General features: G+C 55.0%; 1 protein-coding gene across 2 annotated transcripts in view; it reads right to left on the reverse strand.

Moving 5' to 3' along the window:
- Nucleotides 1-1,501: 1,501 nt before the first annotated feature.
- Nucleotides 1,502-20,569, reverse strand: part of Stpg1 (sperm tail PG-rich repeat containing 1) — a 40,311-nt gene continuing 21,243 nt past the window's right edge. The window contains exons 6-11 of one of the 2 annotated variants that reach the window (XM_027937677.2): nucleotides 20,069-20,239; nucleotides 15,204-15,312; nucleotides 11,529-11,694; nucleotides 4,380-4,570; nucleotides 2,307-2,387; nucleotides 1,836-1,920 (exon numbers count right to left, since the gene is read on the reverse strand). In XM_027937677.2, the coding sequence (XP_027793478.2) occupies nucleotides 2,311-2,387; nucleotides 4,380-4,570; nucleotides 11,529-11,694; nucleotides 15,204-15,312; nucleotides 20,069-20,239 (714 nt within the window). In that variant the 3' untranslated portion in view covers nucleotides 1,836-1,920; nucleotides 2,307-2,310. Of the gene's footprint in view, nucleotides 1,921-2,306; nucleotides 2,388-4,379; nucleotides 4,571-11,528; nucleotides 11,695-15,203; nucleotides 15,313-20,068; nucleotides 20,240-20,569 lie in introns of both variants that reach the window. The other variant, XM_071618701.1, reaches the window with a different exon arrangement.

Consider the following 20,569-nt stretch of genomic DNA (forward strand, 5'->3'; position numbering starts at 1 on the left):
GCTATATTCCCCAGCCCTTTTATTTTTTGAGACAGGGTCTTGCTAAATTGCTGAGGGTCTTGCTAAGTTGACCAAGCTGGCTTTGAACTTGTGATCCTCCTGCCTGAGTCTCCCAAGTCACTGGGATGACAGGTGTGTGCCACCACGTCCAGCAACAGCTCCCTCTTGAGGTGAGCCTGGTGTCCAGCTGTGGGTAGGAAACCTCAGGGGATGCAGCTGTGAACAGCCCGTGACATCTTAAAAGAGGAGGAGGATCAAGACAGCACCCTGAGCTTAGGGCCTCAGCGCAGTATGTCCCCCATAGAATGTGGGTTCTGATTGGCCGACCAGCCCTGCTGTTCTCTCCTCAGGTCTCTTTCCTGGCCCACTTGGACGGGGTCACTGGAGAGACAGTTCAATTGGCAGAGTCCTCTGAAGGGTGAAGAGGGCTTTGTGGTTTTCCTATACGTTATCACCAGCCCCAAGCCCAGCAAATAGCAGCCAGTCACCTGCTAAGGTCGAGTACCCAAGGTCAGAGGAAGCTTAAAATCAAGGCCTCAGGATCTGGCCCCAGTGTCAAGAGCCTGGGTCAAACAAAGGATGACTCTGAGTGTCAGCTTTGAAGAATCTTACAGAACTTCTAGCATAAATGTGGACAATCAATGACCCCCAAAAGAGTTTCCTTTAACTCAAATAATTATTTCAAATTGGAATATAGTTGTCCATATCTCATGTTAAAAGATTTACTATAGTAAAGAGTTCCTGGGCTTGCTGGGCATGATGACCCGCACCTATAATTCCAGCACTCTGGAGGCTGAAGCAGGAGGATTGCAAGTTTGAGGCCAGCCTGGGCAACTTAATGAAACCTGTCTCAAAATAAAAATCTAAAAGGTCTGGGGTTGTAGCTCAGTAGTGAAGCATTTGTGGGCTCAATCCCCTGTACTAAAAAAAAAAAAAAAGGATTTCCCTGAATTTAGTAGAAAATCTTCAGCTCTAGCACCACTTTGCTGGAGCTGAGTGGTGTTGGGTGCCCTGTGAGATGGCGGCAATCTCGCACCAGTCCCCGTGCCCACCTGACCTGTTGCACTCGATGCATGGTCTGCTCAGCCTCTGAAAGTGTCAGAACTTGGAGCCCCCGAGTCCCACCCCAGCTCTTCCCCTGGAGAAGCTGAGACCCTGGGAAGTGCAGAGGGAAGCACAAGGTGATTCTGACTTTAAACCCCAACCTCCTTGCTCTTCCCACAACCCTCTAGGCTGCCTCTCAGTCATTCCAAGGCCACGGGGCCCTTGCTGGAGTCTGAAGTTCACCAAAAGGCCGGCTTTAGTGAGAAGCAAGAATTCCGTTTAATTGAAAGTGTTATTCCCTCCTTTCCCTCCCTCTCCTTCACCCACCCCCAAAGGGAGAGCCCATCAGCAGCCAGTTCTAACAGGAAGGCCCAGGGTGCAGCATTCCCGAGAGGCCAGGACCTGTCGGCAGGGCTGGGGCTGGGGGAGGTGCAAGAGAAACTCCACGCAAGGCTGAGTGGTGGGCTCCACCTTCCTCTTGATGAGGAGAAATTATGCAGGCCCGAAGAGATCTGTTAAAAATGGCGTCCAACTTGGTCAATAAGTCTGTCTCTGTCACCGAAGCAGGAGGTCAGGAGGGGATGGAGCCCAGGCTCAGGCAGGGGCAAGGTCAGGGGGGAGAGATCTGGTGGCACAGGGCACAGTGTGGCCTCCCTGCCCCTGGGAACTGCTCCGTCCAGGACTCTGGCTCCAGCAAGGGACTGTCACACGTGCTACACAAGCCTGTGAACCACGGGCAGCTCTCCAGGGGGGTGACGAAGAAAAGGACCGGGGCGGGGCCAGCTTCCAGGCTCTTCCTGAAGGTGCAACATGAAGCCTTAGCTGAGTCGAGGGCCCAGCCAGCACCTTCCTGGTGTCTCTGGGTCTTCCTGGCTTCTGAAATCAAGAAGGAGTCCAGAAGTCAAGGGCGGACAGAGGGGACCAGGCTGGGGCACACTCCACCCCAAGCCCTGCTCCACGACGGCTGGGGGCTGCTGTCAGGTGGACCGTCTCCTTCCTGGAGGCCCTGCTTCAGGAGGTGAGTCGCCCAGAGCCAGCCTGGGGAGTGCCTGGGGAAGACCAGGGGCTCCGTCTACCCCCTGCTGGGGACACTGCTGGAGCTGGTGGGGGGGGGGCAGGCAAGGGTGATGGCAGCCCCTTGCAGTAGCACTGGGGCAGGTGGCAGGTCGTCAGCTGTCGCATGCAACACAGGTCCTCCTGGTGAATATCCTGGGGAGGGCGGGGCGGGGCTGGGGCTGGGGCTCTCACTGAGCCTGCGCTACCTCACTACATCACTGGGATCCATTTGTGGTCCTCGTTGTAGAGGAACGACTGCTTTCCCGGGAATTCCGGCTTGTAGGTGGCTGAGGGGAGAGAGAGACGCATGAGAGGGAGAGGCTGGCCCCTGGGTCCTCTGGCCTCCTGCCTCAGGCTGGAAAGGCCCAGGGACCCCTGTGTCTCACGGTGGAGGAGACAGAGAGGGAGGAAGGGAATGGCCTCCTGTCACCTGGCTCTTAACTGGCCAGGGCTGGACTTGAACTTGGCTTGGGGAACTGTTTCTCCTGTTTACATTTTTGTTTGGTTTCTGTCTTGCGGTGCTGGGGTCGAACCTGGGCCTTGTGCAGGCTGGGCCAGTGCTCTGCCATGAGCCACGGCCCAACCCTCTGTTTAACTCTTTAACAGAACAAAATTTGCAAGACTGTTTTCTAGAAATTTGAAAAACATATTGAGTAAAGGAAAATTCTTAAAGACCCAAGGTGTTAGCTTGGTGAGATTTGCAGACACGGTCCTCTGGGAGGACAGCAACTAGGACAAGTAGGGCTTGGGAACCAGAGCCTGCAGTGCTCTGTTCTGAAGCCGGCTTCGTTAACAGGCCCCCTCGGTGTCCTCTGAGGAAGCTGCCGAGGGGCACCCACGGCAGCCAGGACACCTGCGCACACCCGAGGCAGACGCCTGCACGTGCTCACCAGAGACCCCTCAGGGAAGTCCACTTGGTGCAGGTCATCCCAGCAGCAGGAACAGCCCAACCTGAGGGTCAGGTGCCCACCGTCAGACGAAGCTCTAGAGGACAGGGCCAGGTCAAACAGGCCATCCCAAGGTCCCTGGAGCTCACCCTCTTATGGAAGTAGCACACTCCGTGGACCACGCCACGTTCTCCTGGGCTGACTAGAAGCCCCTGGGGTCACCCCTCTGCTGTCTTGTTGGTCTGACCCTCACCAAGTATGCAAAAGGCCCAAGCTAGGACAATGATCTTCCCCTGCCCCCTCCCATTTCCCTCACCTGTGTGTGGCGGGGAGGGTGTGTCTCCCCTACCAGACTGTGGTGCCTCTGGGAGACACAGGACTGTCACCTCAGTCTCCCAGGGTGGGAGACTCTTCAACACTCGCCTAACTTTGCCTTTCTCCCACGTCACCTGCCACCCAGCCACACCTGTTGGTCCGTGTTGCCACCAGTTCTGGCCGTTGTCAGAGAGTGGTGACAGCTAAGGGATCTAAGGGGAGCTACAGCTAGGTGAGGAAGCACAGAGATCACCATCAGAACGAGGCCCTCAGGACATCAGCTCCCAAGGGATCCCACATGTGAGGGGGGGTCACTGTTGGATCCCAGATGTGAGGGAGGGTCACTGTCGGTGCCTCTGTAGGAGGGGGTGGGGCTGGCTGCAGAGCAGTTCACTGAACAGTCTCTGGTCGCCATGAGCAAGGTGTCCGGGCCTCTGTCCTGCCACAGAGGCCCTGTGTGTAGCTCGCTCCCAGTGTCCCTGCCTGTGAAATGCCTTGGCCGGACTGGACCAGTGGCTTAACTGTTTCTTTCTTGCGGTACTTGGCCCTGAACCAGGGGTGTCGTAACACTGAGCCACATCCCCAGTCCTCTGTTTTTATTTTTAGACACTAAGTTGTCCAGGCTGGCCTTGAATTGTGATCCTCCTGCCTCAGCCTCCCGAGTAGCTGGGATTACAGGCGTGTGCCACCACACCTGGCATGGCATGTAGATTTTTAGGAATAAGAACTTTTCTGATAATTTGACAAAAGCCATGGCCCCTCACCACGGAGAATAATGTCTGCAGGGAATTCAGAGTCACTGGCTACCTAGCACCTGTCTTTGACCTCTCGAACCTTCCCATCCTGGGTTATAAATCCCTGACCTGGATCACCTCCAAGAGCCCTTCCACCTTAAAAAAACAAAATCTTTGTATACTCTTGAAAAACGTGAGCTGAAGACTCCTAAATCTCCCAAATCTCCTCTCGCTCTGTAACCTGTTCAGCAAACAACCCATAAATCAGTGGCGTTCAACGGCCTCGATGACAAACAATCCCAGAGGAGCTGGCGTTTACAATCACTCAGAACAGTCCTCTGACCTGGGCCGGGCAGGCCTTGCTGGGACGGTCCTGCTGTCCACCGGCTGGTGTTGGACACAAATGACGCGCTAGAGATGAAGTGCTTGGGGGGCCCCTCGTAGTCCACGATCTCATACTGCCCAGGGCCTGGCAGAGACGGCTTCAGGGGCAGAGGCAGAGGCTGAGCAGAGAAGTTCAGCATGGAGTTTTTCCTTTGAAAAAGACAAGATGGGAAGAGGTCAGCCAAGTGGTCTGCTGGGAAGTGCCGACGTTTAGAACAGCCAGAGCCCCACAGCCCCAGGGTACTGCAAGGTACGGGAGAGCTGGGCAGAGCCTGGATCGGCTGCTCATGAGCCCTGAGCCCCCGGACCTCAGTTTCTTCATCTACACAAGGGTGATCATAGCAGTACCCACCTTGGAGGCTTTTGCCAGGGTTAAATGAGACGATGCAGCTCAAACATGGCAGCATGCAGAACAGGGCCTGGCCCAGAGCTGAGCGCTCAGAATGCCCGGGCACAGCTCTGGTTACTGCGCCAAGCAGGAAGGGTCCTTGATCGGCAGTGCCTGTTGGAGCTCTGTGGAGAGTTCTAAGGCCTCGGGTGGGCTCCACGGGAAGAGTGTTGGTGGTCTACCCGTGCTGCCTGCCGTGGCCAGGCGAGGTGAAGAGGCGTCCCACGTCCCAGGGATGTGGTATCCCACGACTAGCAGGTACCTAGAGACTGTCCCGAGATTCCAGAGGTTAAGGTTCCAGAATTCTGCTAGATATCTTCCTGGAAAGGCAAGATCCAGGCGTGGAGAGACATTAGGTGGGGCATCCAGAGCGCTCTCGTGACCCAGATGACACCGGCACGTTTTCAGTCTGTCTTCTGCCTCCTCGGGGAGAAGGAGTCTCCTTTTCTCTCTGGCATGGAGAGACCACAGAAAGCTGGCCAGGTCCGGGCGGAGTCCAAGCCCCCGCACTCACTCGTTTCTCCGTCTGTAAACTGAGGGAGTTGGGCAGGGTGACCTCCGTCGTCCCTTCCAGTTGTGACCCTTCGCCAGGCCTCAACTTGCAGTTTTCCTGGTGGCCAGGGGTCCTGGGGGTGCCAGAGGAAGGGCTGCCTCCTCCTGCCTGTACCCAGACTTTCTTCCAAGGTCTCTCACCAAAGTGGAGCGAAGGCTCTTAGGGCGTGGGGTGGCCCAGGGAGCCTCACCCCTCCTCCAAGCAGGGAGACGACTAGGGGTTCCTGGGTCCTGGCATTCTGTTGCCACCACTTTTTTAAACCCACAGAGACAAAGGGACCTAGAGATGTCCACTCCGTCTTCTTATTTTGTTAAATAAGTTGGTGTCTAGAGAGAGAAAGTCACGTATTTAAAGTCACCGAGCACATGGGTGGGATGCTGGCGTGACGTCACTGGGGCCGAGCAATTGGAGAAGGCACCATGGCCGAGGGGATGGAGTTCCAGGGTTGAACAGACCTGGGTCTGAGTTCCGGTCATGCCACCAACTGGCTGTGAGACTTTGGACAAGTCCCTGAGCTCTTTGTACCTCAGCATCAGTGTCCTTAGCCAGGAGCAAAAACGCCTGCTCTTTATAGAAGTGTTATGATGGAGAGAGAAAGGCATGTGAAGCACCAGCGCATAGTAGGTGCTCAGTAAGAGTAGCCGTGGTCATGGTCCTGCAGCACCGCAGAGAAGCAGCTAAGCTTCAGGAGAGAGAGGTTTGGGCCTCACTCAGAGCCACCCGGAGGCAGGGGCATCCGCACTGCTGCGGAGGCCGAGGAAAGCTGCCCTAACCTAGCCTGGGGCTCACGTCTTGTGATGGGGGACAGCTGACCTGGACACTTATGTTTAGAACAAAGATGTCCACCACAGGAACAGGAGGAGCACTGCCTCCATTGGCTCCCACCCCAGTCTGCATAGAAGTGGGCACAGGTGTGGCCGACACCTGTCCCCTTATAAACAGACGCGGCCTGCGGCCTGGCCTGGCCGTGGCTCCCTCTTCGGTGAGTGGGCGACTGGCCTCTGAGAGGCAGGCTTGGGTCCGGGAATGACAGCCAAGAGGAGCTGGCCATGCATGGGTTGCCTGTTGGTCAGGGCTGCCCCAAGCCCAGGAGGCCACCCTGTGCTTTGAGAAGACCACGAGGTGTCTGCTCTGCTGCGCAGGGTGACCCGCAAGAGGCCTCAGCAGCTGAGCCACAACCCTGGCAGCCAGGGAGAGCCCGAGAGGTCCCCTCCTCTGCTCTGTCATAGGCCAGGGGTGGCTCAGCACCCTCAGCCCAATGCTGGGGGTCTTCAGTGGCACCAGCCACGTGTGTGACTCCATCCACACGGCTCTGGGCTAAGGCCCAGGCCTGAATGTCCTCGAGGGCTGGACCGTCCCCTGAGAGTTCAATCATGGCTGCTGACAGCTAAGGCAGGACAGCTGTGCTCTCAGACAGAAGGTTCCCTCCCCACTCGCCAGCGGTGTGTCCTCAGGAAAGTCCCTTGGCCTTCCAAGCCTCAGTTTCTTCGTCTGTGAAATGGCGGCAGTGATACCTGACCCCAGCAGTGTGGGACTGACCACTGCTTTCCTCGGGTGACTTTTTGACACGGGTTAGGACAGAGTTTAAAACTCTGTGTGGGGAGTGGAGACCAGCAGCTCCTACTGGGGAACCCGGAAGCCCACCCTGGAAGGGTGGCAGGTGCCCTGCAAGGGAAGCAGGTGACCTTCAGGTGGGAAGGACAGGGAAGGACACGCCAGCAGCAGCAGCACAGCAGGGCACCAGCAGGGAGGGCCTCACAGACCCAGGGCATGGGGGGGATGGGGGGTTGGGGACACCAGGAGAGGAAGGCTGGGCCCTTCCACCCCCCATTTACCCACGAGCCTGGAGCCTGCCTGCTTCGCTTGTTTCCTCCCCAAACCCACCCAAGCAGGAGAAGTTCCAGGGGAAGCTCCGTGGCCTCTGGAGCAGCCTAACTTCCACCCAAACACTCGCACACACTGCTCGGCAGTCCCCGCCCTGCCCAGGGCGCCCCTCTGCCAGGAGCACCCGTCTGCCCTGCCAGCTCGGACTCAGGCTTCACCCCTTCCGCCCTCCCCGACTGGCAGCCCTGGACAGTCCCCTCCGACCTCCACAGGGAGGTGGAGGACCCAGATGTGGGTCCCAGCTCCAGCCCACAGCACAGCTGCACTTTCCCGAGGGCACAGGCACCCCCTGTCCCCTAGGAGAGGCAGGAGGTTGACAGGGGGCTGCCGCTGGAGCTTCTGGGCGGGGGTATCCGGGGCCAGCACACCTGCTGCTCTTCCTTCCTTTGTCCCCAACCTGCTAGATTTCCAAGCCTCCTACCTGCCCACTCTGGAAGGGAAGAGAGGGGACTGTGTCTGATTCAGCTGTGGGACCCTCAGGGAGGACACTCGCTGAGCCTCAGAGGAACACCAAGGGGCAGAGGCAGCAAAGGAGCCAGACCCCTGAGCCCCACCCAAGACTAAGCCTCGGCCAGGGGCGTCCTGTGCGGCCGTGGGGCTGGACATGCAGACCGGACCCAGGGCAGCCGACACAACTCTGTCGTCAGGGGCTTTATGAGCGTCCCCTTGAGAGCAGAGCCACCTGCTCTCACCCCACGGAAAGGAAACAGCTTTCAAAGGCTCTTGGTTGGCCCCCAACAGGATTCAATGTGTTGGCAGCTTCCAGCTCAGCTGCTTGCAAATCGCCCAGAATAATGAAGGCTTGGAGGACGCAGCAGGTCACTGCATCCGAGACCCTTGGGACACTCCCAGGCACAGATTCACTCTGCCTCAGGGGTTCCCAGGGCTGGGAGGGGTGAAGGGGCAATTTTTCTCAACATTAAAGGGCAGCGATTTGCCCCTGGGGTGGAATGCGGTGTCTGTTCAACAGGTAGCGGGTGACAGATGACAGTCGCTTGGGAAGAAGCCTCCCATATCTAATTGGAAATCCAGGGGCTCTTCAGGGGGGTGCAATGTAATTACCCAAATTGGAGCGGGGCCAGCGGGCCTGATCCTTTGGCTCTGGCTGTGACCACAGCGTGTCTGTGCAAAACCAGGGGCTTAGAGACTCCAGGAAGCAGCTCCAGGTTAGAAGGCCGTCCCTGGGCGCCACCTCCACAGGCGGGTGGGCCTTGAAGCTGCACCAGGAGGAGCCGTTTTGATCTCCAAAGCCCCTACCCTGACCCGCCCACTCCCCTGAGTCACCCAGGACCTGGAAGGGAGACCTTGGCTGGCACCAGAAGCTGATAAATCCTCTTAGCTTTGAGACGGCCCTCCAGCCGAGGAGCTCAGGAGGGCTGGCACAACACACTGCCGGCCCTGGCACGGCATCGGCCCTGCAGGGGCTACCCCAGGAACACAGGTGGGTGCCAGGACCTGCTCCAGACTGGGCCAACCCGAGCTCAGCGGCCACGTCCTCTCATCCTGGCACCACGTCACCAGGGTTCTTCCCCAGTTCACTGCGATGAGTCACAGTGCTCTTACCCCAATTCCCAGAGATGAAGGGCCCGGAGCTCCCAGGAGCTAAGCGACCTGCCTGCCCCCGTCCCTGGGGCTGGAGAGTGGGGATGGTGGGAGGCCCCAGGCCCTGACCAGCTGGCACTAACCCGCTGCCATGCTGCCACAAGGTCTCCCTGGCAGACACACTGAGCGGGCACCCCTGAGCACTGCAGTCTTTCTCCTGCTCCCTGGGCTCTGCTCTTGGAAGGGGGAGTCACACGGGATGAACTCCTCAGGGGGGAGTCCACCGGCCTCACGTCCCTGCACCCTGGAGAAAGCAGAGCCCCGTGCTGTGTTTGCGAGCTGTAACCCCAAGGATGGGGACCCTGGAGGTCCACAGGTGACCAGGCCACAAGTGTCTCAGGAGGAAGCAATGCCCAGGCTGACCACCCACCATGGGCCCAGGCTCCTGTTCCCCTGCCCTCCAGGACACAGCGGGAAATGAGTGGCATCGACAGGTGGGAGGCTTGGATAGTCCTTCAACCTTCAACTGGACCTCTCCTTCCTATTCCACCGTCTCCTTCATGGCTCAATGTAAACAGATGAACACTCTTCTAGAATAGTCCAAGGCCTATCCGTTTTGTCTTCTTGTTTTTAAGTAAAATTGTAGATTCTCACCTCCGTTCTTTCTTGTCAACTTATAAGCGGACATTTTGGGCCTCTCCTCTGTGGTCCAGGCTGGCCTCAGTTCACCGTCCCCTTCTGTGCTCCCCTGAGTGACATGGCGAACAAAGCTGGGTCCCAAAGTGCCAGATGTGAGCAGGTCCCCTCTTCACTCGTGGAGAAGGGAGGCCCGGGGACGTGGTGTCTGCACGGGGGACCAGAGCACAGGGCTTCCCTGCTGGACGAACCCGATCCTCCATTCACGAAGCATCACAGAAAGCCAGTGAGCGCCCGACACCCCAGACACACAGGGCCACCCCTGGCCCCATTGGTGCCCCATGAGGGGTGTGGCTACATGACCTGGGGTCCCACGTGAGCCAGCATGTGACGATGCTCTTCTGCCTTGCGCTGGGGTTGTTCTGGGAGGACCTGGCTAAAGTGGCATCCCGTTCCCCTGAGCACCCACAGACCTACGGAGCCCGCTGAGTGACAGGCAGAAATGCCACCAGATGGGAATGATGAGAATGACTTCAACTTGCTGCTCCAAACCTGAGCAAAATCCAACCAACCAGGTAAAAGGGTTAAAAACGAAAGGTTCTCTGCTCTCCTGTCTCCTGTGGCCATTTGCCTTGAAGAAGCTTCCAGATTTGTGTTGGGGCTTGAGCTGCCATTTCAAATCCCAACTGTTCCTGATGACCTCTGTGTCCCTGGGATGTGGAGCAATGCCAGCTGCACCAGGAGTGACAGCTGACTATCTCAGGGAGATGGGGCGCTTCCTCATCTGCACACCCCAGGTGACCGAGGGCTGGGACACCACACGGTGCGGTGCGGCAGAGGTGGAAGGAGTCACAGCTGTTTCCAGTTCCTCCTCCCGTAGGCCTTGCAGAAGCCCGAGGAGACGGACTCTCGTCTGCACTGAAGCCTGAGGCTCACTCTCAACCACTCTGTTGACCTGCAGAGCAGGGGACAGCTGGCACGTGAAGGTGACCCAAGCCAGCCTGCAGCAGGACGTCTCTGACATTTGGAGGGGCCTGTTTCTGGAGACTGGGAAGGGGGGCGGAGCTGCAGACCCCAGGAACCGCAGAGCAGGAGGGACTCACCTAGTCGCCGCTCTCTGAGGCCGAGGCCCTTCTCCAGATGCTGTTTGATGTGGCAGATTCAGGACTTGCTCCTCTCCCTAATCCCTGTCCCCTTGTCCCAGGCTGACCGTCAGGGGATACTCGGTAGTGCCAGCCCCTGAGTTACCTAGGCTTCTGACCCACTGTGACTATAACCTGACCTCTCTGGAGAGACCCAAGTGGCTACACCTGCCCAAAGCCAGCCCTGCTTGGAGGATCGGCAGAGGGAGGGCTTACAGGGTGACTGACCTTACTGCAAATAGCTCTAGAAGCTCTACCACCATCTAAGTGTCTGAGGAAAGTAACACTGACGGTGTGAGGTATTAAACGTGAAGATGCGACGTCTCCTCTGCTTTTCAAACCTGTGCTAGTATCAACTCACCATTTACCCCTAGATGCCTAACATACGTTTTTAATTTTGAAAGCAGCTCCACAGGCTTGAGTCACCCCCCTGTGCAGATAGGGCATGGAGGCTCACAGAGGTTGGCATATGGCCCAAGGTCCCACAGCCCAAAACAGCAGAGCTGAGGTTCAAATTCAGGAGGTTTGACCAAAAACTCAGAGAGCCTCCTGCCCCTCCTATGTCCTGCCGCTCCATGGAGACTTTACACTGCCGAATCAGAACCCTGCCGCAGCGGATGGCACACGACACGGGGAATGTGGGAAGATCTGCACAGTCCTGAGCCTGGGGCACCTCACGGGAGCTAAAGTCTTACTTCTTCTATGAAGTAAGAATATTTATTCCTACGACAGGGTCATCATGATAATTGAGTGAGATTCTAAGTTCCTGGCATAGAGCAATTGCTCAATAGACACTATGCATTGGGCAAGCATGTACTGAACACCTACTATGTGTGTCTGCAAGAGTCCCTGGTACTGAATCCTGCTCAGTAGTGACATCTCTCCCCCTTTCTGCCCACATTAGGATACTGCCCCCAAACCACCTTGCAAAACGAAACTAGCAAAAGAATAATCCGGACTCACGGAATATGGGTCTTCTTTGGAACCCTGGTGTAATCGTTTGGGTTGTAGTAACCGGGCCCTGGGCCTGTTGACGTCAGTTTTAATCCACGATCAGTTTTTGATTTAAAGCAAGACATTAACGACTTTGGTGACTGCTTCACAAGGGATTCGTTGACATCATACTGTCCTAAACAGAAAGAAATTTTAAAACGGAATAAGGAACTCTTCTCAAATAAGTAAAAATTCGTATCTCCCACCTAAGAATGCATTTAAGGGCTGTAAGGCCATATCACCCCACGACGGTCAAACGCCGGGGCTGCCTGGAACAGCCAAGAGTAATACTGTCTAGTAACGCTGGAGAACTGGCCCTGGGCCTCACACGCTGGGATCACCCAGTCCTCACTGCCCTGCAGGGTGGGCACTGTCCCCTCCATTCTGACACAATGACTCAAAGACACTAAATAACTTGCCAGAGGACTTAGGACATCTAGCCAGGGACTTAGATCAAGCCTAGTATGCTGCTCTACAGAGTAAAGAATAATAGATCTCACCAGGCCCAGTGGTGCGTGCCGGTGATCCCAGCAGCTCAGGAGGCTGAGGCAGGAGGATCGCGAGTTCAAAGACAGCCTCAGCAACTTAGCGAGGCCCTAAGAAACTTAGTGAGACTCACCTGTCTCTAAATATAAAAAAAGGGCTGGGGGTGTGGCTCAGTGGTTAGGCACCCCTCAGTGGTTCAATCCCTGATACCTAGATAAATACTTCAGTGGTTGCTTTGTAGATATTACACAGCAACAGTACTTATTGAACCCTGTTAGGGAGAGAAAAGTCCACCTGCCTCAAAAGCCCGGGCTTTCCCACCACGCCCACCTCAAGACACCGTGAGAGAATCCAATTTATTTGGGCACAAGACTTCAGAGAAGAGGATGGCCTGAGCTGGGGGCAGGGCAGCGGCTGCATCTCCTCAGCTGCCAGGAGCCCTGGGAAGGGCAAGGGGCTGGGCCAAGGCCCCGTCACTCAGAAGTTAAGGGAATTACCTGGGGGAACGGAAAAGCTCCAGTCCGAGGAGGTAGCCAGCAACAGCCGCTACCTCACGAGAAAGTGTGAGTAAATCAACAGCCTGAACGTCTGGGCGGGGGCGGAATGGGTCAAGGGCCCGGCTGAGGGGACAGCAGCCCTGACAGTGTGAATAAAACTCTCCTAACGCCCCACGGACACGCTTGTCAACAGGCCCGAATAAAAACACCAGGCCCACAGTCCGCACCCCTGCCACAGCATCTACGCACACACGGCACATCTCAGTGAAAATGGGCAGAATCCAGAAAGTGGAGTGGGCCACAGCCGTGGTTGGCAGGAGGGTGGGAGGGTGACCTCCAGTTCTCCGGGCACTGTGAATCTGATCTCGATCGTTTTAAATAAAAATTACATTTCCGTTGCAAAAGCACTGGAATAGTAGGGTGCGCATTAGCAAGGTGTGATTGAACCCATCTTCTCCAGGGAGGAAAAGCAGGTGCCCCAGTGAAGCAAGAGGACAAATTACCCTGCAGGGCACTTTGGTCACAAACATCAAAAACCTTAAATATTTTACATACCTTTTGACTTAGCAATTCCACTTTAAACTCTTTGTATAAGGAAGTAATCTTGATTGTACACAAGCGATTAGTACAAGGATGGCCACTGTCATTTGATGCAGATTAGCAGTCAATTTTAAGCCACCTAGATTTCTAACCAGAGGGCATTTGTGCCTTCATTGAGGGTCCCATCATACTATGGAACACTATGCAGCCAGGAAGAAGGGTGTCTTGAAAGGATTTTTTTTAAAGATCTGGGATTGAACCCAGGAGTGCCTTACCACTGAGCTGCATCTCCAGCCCTTTTAATTTTTCTTATTTTGAGAAAAGATCTTGCTAAATTGCTGAGGCTGACCTTGATTTTGCCATCCTCCTGCCTCAGCCTCCCAAGTTGGTGGGATTTATAGGCATGTGCCCCTGTGAGGGGCTTCTTGGAAGGATTTTTACCACATGAAACATATACTTAATATATTATATGCTGAAATTTTTAAAAGGTAAATACCAGCAACATTTTCAATATTGGTACATTCCTCTCATATTTCTGTTTTTATCTTTCACACATGCATGCACGCACGTACACACACACACACACACACACACACATGCACATTCTAACAAAAAATGTTAAAGCAATATTAAACTGTGGAAAATAATGAAAAAGCAAAAAATAAAGGTAGAGAGAGCCACCTGCCAGGAAGGCGGGGGCGGGGGTGTGAAGCTGAGGGACCTGGGCCAGTCACCTGTGTCCTGGCATCATTTTTCCCTGTAAAATGGAGATGGAGCAGAAGCACCCACGAGTGTGCACCAACACAAGCTCCTGTTCTGGAGCACCCAGTGTAACAGGAGTGCAAAGCCCCCAGCTCCCGGGGTGCTCAGCAGGTGCTAGAACCCCCCCCCCCCAGCCAGCTCTGTGCTCTAAAGGTCTGAGGGCCCTTGGGACCCTGCTGGAAGGAAGGAAGGAAGCCCAGATGGCTGGTTCTAGGGGCCCCCACATCCCGGGGCCACCGGCAGGGACTCCGGCTCTGGTCCTCTGTATAAACAGCAAGGGGGCTGTGCCCACGGTGACGCAAGGCGGGAGCTTTACCAGGCTGCGCCTCCTAATTAGCGCTGGATTGTTCCTCGGCTGCAGACTGAGCTCAATTTCATCTGGGTTTGGTGGAATCTGACCTGCCTGCAATTTTATCCACACCCTCCTGCGAGAGGCCAGAGGCACAGGCCACGCCTCCCCACTCCCCTCGGAGCTCCGGGGCTCCAGGGTCTTCAGGAGCCCCCTGGGCTGGCCTAGGGCGCTGGAGGCCCCAGACCACAGGGGCTCTGTGCCCCCCTCAGCCCCAGCAGGGGTGGCTTCAGGCAGGCTCTGGCCTAGTCCTGAATCTGGACGTTCCAGAAGGCACCGTGGAATAACGGGGAAGTGGGGTCCTCACTAAGGTCCTCTAAGGTCCTCTGGGCTTAGCCTGCTGTTTGCTGGCCAGTGACACTGGGCGAGTCACTTCACCTGTCTGAGCCTCCATTCCCTCACCCCAAGACAGGGCTAAATGCACCTGTGTCAGGTGAGGGCCTGGGACAGGTGAGGGCCTGGGACAGGGGGCGCTGCACGGGAAACCCAGCAAGAGCTGGCTCTCAGCCCATGAGCCGTCACCCGTGCTCCCACTGCTCCGTGACAACATGGCCTCCAGGCTCAGGAGGAAAGGCACCTCAAGGCTGTCAAAGGACCAGGACGCACCGTCTTTCCTTCTGGGTCCTGCCTCCCGCGCCCTGTGATGCACCCGGGTGGGTGGATTTGCACCCATCTGAAGGAGAAGCCACTTCCCCGCTTGGCTGCCCAAAGCCCACGTACCTACCATGGAAGGGGATGCCAGGACAGCTGCTGGGGACGGGGTGGGGGGGGGGGGTGGGGGGGGGTGGCGGGTAGCGCTTCCAGAGCCAGTGTAGTCCCCCTGGAGGGGACGCTGGTCTCCCCCCCACCTTCTGTTATTCATTTAGCACCAGATCCTGCTGCCCCCGCCTCCCCTCCCCCACTCCTTCCACAGTCACTTCCCACAAAGAAACGGGGACTGCGTTGGGGGGGGGCTGAAAACCAGAGCTGCAGCTCGACCCTCAGCCAGGCCAGAGCAAGGCCGCTGCGTACCTGGCGGAGGTCCTGTGACAGTGGTGGTGAAAGAGTCTCTCCCGGTCTTGGACAGGAACCCAGCTCGGGTGGAGACATTGTTCTTTAGCTTGCAGCAAGAGATGGAGGCCTGGGGGGAAATGGCAGAGTGTCCAGGGCCTGCCTTCTCCACACCTCTGCCCTCTTGCCTACACAGTGGCAAACTTGGATTACAAAATATATTGTAACCTGACAGAGGCTGAAAAGGTCCCTCTGTGCCTTTCCTGGTATCCCAGCCCAAGTGCTCTAGGTCTGACCCCAGCCTGTGTGGCCCTGTGCAAGCTGTTCAACCTCTCTGAACCTGACCTTTCTCATCTGTAAAAGGGAACAGATGATCCCTGCTCTACTTGCCTCAGAGCATCATCAGGGGAGGGGGACAGTCAACAGAAATCATCCATAGGAAAGTTTTTTAAGAAGTACGTGGTGCTAGTCGGGCATGGTGGCCATACCTGTAATCCCAGCAGCTTGGGAGGCCGAGGCAGGAGGATCCTGAGTTCAAAGCCAGCCTCAGCAACTTAATGAGACCCTAAGTAGCTCGGTGAGACCCTGTCTCTAAATAAAATTTTAAAAAGGGAGGGGGGCTGAGGATGTGGCTCAGTGGTTAAGCATCCCTGGGTTCAATCTCCAGTACCCCAAAAAAAAAAAGTGTAGTGCTACACACACAAACCCTTTTCATTTCATTTTCCTGCTATTTTTAATATTTTCAGGACACTTAGTGCTTCCCCATCCCCACCCTGATCCCTGGCTGCATTCCTCACTGTCCAAACAGTCCCTCTCTTAAATGTAGCTCGGAGGATTGTATGGTTCCGATTGTGATCACGTTGGCAAGCACTCCCTGCCCTGACTTTTCTGGACCGACCAGACATTAAGAATTTTGTCTGAGGCCCACAATATACATTTGAAAGCATCCAATGTGTTCAGAACACTCCAAACAATAGAAAAAGCAATCTAAGATCATTCTTCTGTTACCAATGAATCATAAATATTTTAAATGCCAGTTTGCAGTCGGTCTCCTGAATTCATTAGATAACAGACGCAATAAAAACCGTACCGTGAGCCCTGGGAATATTTGCTGAATGCGTGCAACCATTTGCTGGGGTGGATGGTTTGATTTTTCTAGATACTCCTCTGTCATAAATATGTTTCTCGAGAAATGCAGATGGCATTTCGATTTGGAGTTGGCCAAGGTGCAGGAATTTAGCTTTTCCCAGGGTCCTGGTGGGGAGGCCACATGCAGAGAGGGCAAACAAAGAGACCAGATGGGCAGGCTAATGACTGGAGGAAAGACAGGACCAGGTCGCCAGGGAGGAGGGAATGACAAGGCACCTGGGGAGGAGAAGAGGGGGTCCTTCCCGGCCCAGGCAGAGCCGGGCTGAGCCGTGGCTAACAGGATTACTCTTCTGCTCCGGCCACCTGACTCCCCCATTGTTCTCCTGGCCAGAAAAAAGCTTCCTGCAAACAAAACAGCGGCTTCAGTTTTTTTCTTCACCCAGACAGAAAGCCACCAAAGGGGGGACATTCTTTATACCCTGTCGCAGGGCGATTTTGCCATGCGACTAGGAAAACACTCAGCAGGTTTAAGGAGAATGGCGCTAAGCATTGCCCCAGCCAGAATCCACAACGTGGAGAAGCCCAGGATGCAGCCACAAGGGACACGGGAGAGGAGGAGATTATAGCTAGCTCTCACGGTGGTGGCCTTGGGCCATGGAATTATAAGGGTCCCCCAGAGTGCTGGAACCCGTTTCATGATGCGCACGTGTTATTTTTAGAGTCCTATTAAATTACTGATGAACTAAAGCCCGTGCGGGAGATGGATCTGTTAGCAGAAAGAAGAAATTCTGACTTGGGAAGTGGCCGCTTCTAGGTGGACATTGTGCAGGGCTGAGGTTTCCCCTTTGATGTCACAGAGATTATGTCATGGAGAGGTGCAGCTGGGCCCCGGGGAGCAGGCAGAGGCTGGAGGCAGACAGGGAGACACAGGACCCTCAGCCACAAGCAGAGCCCTGCTACACCAGTCCTGGCTGCTTGTCTCCCAGGTCACCCGGTCCCCTCGGGATGGCAAAGGCACAGTGGTCACACCTTCATTACAGCTTTCTTGGACACACCTTGTCCTGGCCCTGTTAGTTTAACAGTCTCCTTGCTGGTGTTCAGCAGCTACCCGGAACCACACCAGTCACTCGCCGTGAGCAGCTGGAGAAGCTCAGGTCACATCACCCCACACTTCCCACCCCCTCACCACGGTCTTCCTAGGACATGCAGAACAAAGTTGAGACTCCCTACCCGGGTCTCTAGGGCAGGCGAAAAACTGACCCCGCTTTCTCCCTTCTCCTGACTCACAGTACAAGAGCCGCTGGACTTTCATGTGGTTCCTTGTGGGCTAAGTTCTTTGCTGTCCCAGACCTTTGCACATGCTGTTCCCTCAGCTCTGGCCTCTCCTTCAATTCCTGGGTCTCAGCCTTTGAGCCATCTCTGACCAAGTCTGAAGGAATGCTACGCCGTCCCTTCTGCCCCTCATGAACTCTCTCTCAGGCAGCACGTCTCTCTCTCTCTCTCTCTCTCTCTCTCTCAAGACCAGCCACACCTGCAATTCCTTGGCCATTTACTGGCTCTTATCTGAGTTCCCTGCTGGAGTCTCAGCAGTGTCACCAGCCTGGCACAGTGTAGCCCAGGACTCGTGCAGAGAGGCCTGACAGGGCCACAACAGCGTGACCCTGATTATTTCCAGCTTCCCCCTCGCGCCCACTGACGTGAAAACGACACCTTTGAACAACTCCCTTCCCCGCGCTGAGCCTCGGCTTCCTCTTCTGTAAGATGGGGATGACTTATTTCTTGGACTCTGTGGGTCTTAAATATGATAAATACAAAACTCTCCAATCAGCACTCAGTCCATGAAAAGCACACCACTACCCTCACTCACCTCCACCACCCTCACCTCTGCCACCCTCACCTCTGCCACCCTCACCTCCACCACCCTCACCTCCACCATCCTCACCTCTATCATCCTTACCTCTGCCACCATCCCTCACCTCCACCATCTTCACCTCCACCACCCTCACCTCCGCCACCCTCACCTCTACCATCCTCACCTCTGCCACCATCCTCACCTCTGCCACCCTCACCTCCACCACCCTCACCTCCGCCACCAGCCTCACTCCCAGTTACCCAGGGGAAGACCTACAGCAGAGCTGCCCAGGACAGCAGCTGCCGGCCACATGTGACCACTGCCCTGGAAATGTGGCTAGTTGAACTTGAGATGTGCGCCAAGTATAAAACATACGCTGGACTGTATTTATTTGTGGCACTGGGGGTTGAACCCAGGGGCATTTTACCACTGAGCTACATCCTCGGCCCTTTTTTATTTAGAGACAGGGTCTCACTCAGTTGTTTAGGGCCTCCCTAAGGTGCTGAGGCTGGCCGGGAACTCGGGATCCTCCTGCCTCAGCCTCCCTAGTCCCTGGAATTACAGGCTTGTGCCACCACGCCCAGCTCATACACTGGACTTTCAAGACTTAGTGTAAGAAAAGAATCTTCCTTAAGTACCTAATCAATAATTGATATATTGATTAGAAGTTGAAACGATAATGTTTCGGATCTGCTGTGTTAAGTAAAACACATGATGAACGTTATTTTCTCCTGTTCCTTCTATCTCAACGTGGCTGCTGGGAAATCTTAAATGACCTAGCTGGTCTCCATTGCATTTCTGCTGGTCAGTGCTGGCCTAGAAGGTACCTGCATTGCTTTGAGCACATCATTATTGACTGAATCAGTCACAGGAGATGGGCAGGATCTTTGTAGTCAGAAAATGCATATGATTTATAAATATCACAATTGAAAATGAACTAATCTTAGGCCAAAATAGTTTGAAATGAGGCACAATAAATACCATTAACACTCGGTGTGATGCCCAGCCCACACGGGGCACGGTGCTCTCACATGTGTTGTCTCATTGGTTCCTGGTACTAACCCTGTAGGGCAAGTCTAATTAGTGCCACCCTAGATGGCAGCTCTGGGGGCAGAGGGACCTGCCCAAGGCCAGCCCACCCATCTCCACGCACCACACAGTCCTTGGGGGCCAGGTGCTGACCTAGACACCCAGCCAGGCTATCTCATTTCATATTTGTGTTAACACTATGAGGTGGACACATACACCCATTTTTTAAAAAATTTCTAGTTGTCTATGGACTGCGGGGCTTTGTCTGTTTATTTTCATGTAGTGCAGAGGATCGAACCTCAGACGTACTAGGCGAGCGCTCCACCACTGAGCTACAGCCCAGCCTGACACATACACCCATTTTATAGATCATTCGACTAAGTCCTGAAAAGTTAAGGGACCTGCCCAGAGCCACCTAGAGACGGGCAGAGCCAAGGTGTGGACCCAACCTTCCTGAATGCACCGTGCCCATGGTCCATTCTGCCTCGGCATTTACAACATGGTCACAGTTGGTGGAGCACAGTGTCAAAAAAACAAAACAAAAAACAGTCTTCTGAAATGGAAAGACAGGGGTTCACATTCCCTACAAGAATCTGAACAGTAAACGTACTGTCTGCAGGGAGAGTGCTAAGGAATGTACCCATCGCTACAGGTGAGGAAACTGTGTCCCTGAAAAGTCAGATGACAGTCAGATTGCAGTCAGTGTCCCTTAGGGCAGAGGTCTTCCTGCGGCTCCATCCTGACCCCCTGCTGCTCAGGCTTCTCTAGCTGCAGGGACCTGTCTGGTCCTCAACAGATGCTGAGTGACTGGCCAGCTGCACAGAATGCCATCCCCCTGAGCCCACCCTCCCCTGCTTTAGCCCACCATTCGTCCACACGTCCGCACGCACTCAGCAGACACGTGCAACGTTCTTACGTTGTAGTGGTTTGGTGCGGGGGTTTCGGATTTGAGAACTTTCATGAAGCTTGGCAACTGGAACATGCTAGAACAGGAATTACTGAAGTCTTTCTTCGAAATAAAATCTGATGGGATAGTGTACGCATTCGCCGCAGGGTATTTAGAAATGATGGTGCCCAAGCGGACGCTCTGTGAGGAAGAAGCCAAAGGAATCAGTGTTGTCACATAATCTTGTGGCCCTGAAGGACAGATCAAAATGATGGCGCCCAGCACTGGATCTAAAAGCACCTTCTAAATGGAGACCACGGGGTAACGATGATCAATTGACCTGGGGCTTTGAGGATCTGCCCTGGGAAAATGCGAGTTTGGACCTGTTCCACATCTGTAAATTAACCCAAATTATTCATCATCTGTTTGGGACTTGGCAAAAATAATTTTGCCATAAATGCATTTCCACCCAATCCTGTTAAGGTTGACTCATGGGCGGTTGGGTAATCTATATGATGGGAAGTTTTAGAC

Source organism: Marmota flaviventris, chromosome 10 (genome assembly GCF_047511675.1).
Source record: "Marmota flaviventris isolate mMarFla1 chromosome 10, mMarFla1.hap1, whole genome shotgun sequence".
NCBI lineage: Eukaryota > Metazoa > Chordata > Mammalia > Rodentia > Sciuridae > Marmota > Marmota flaviventris.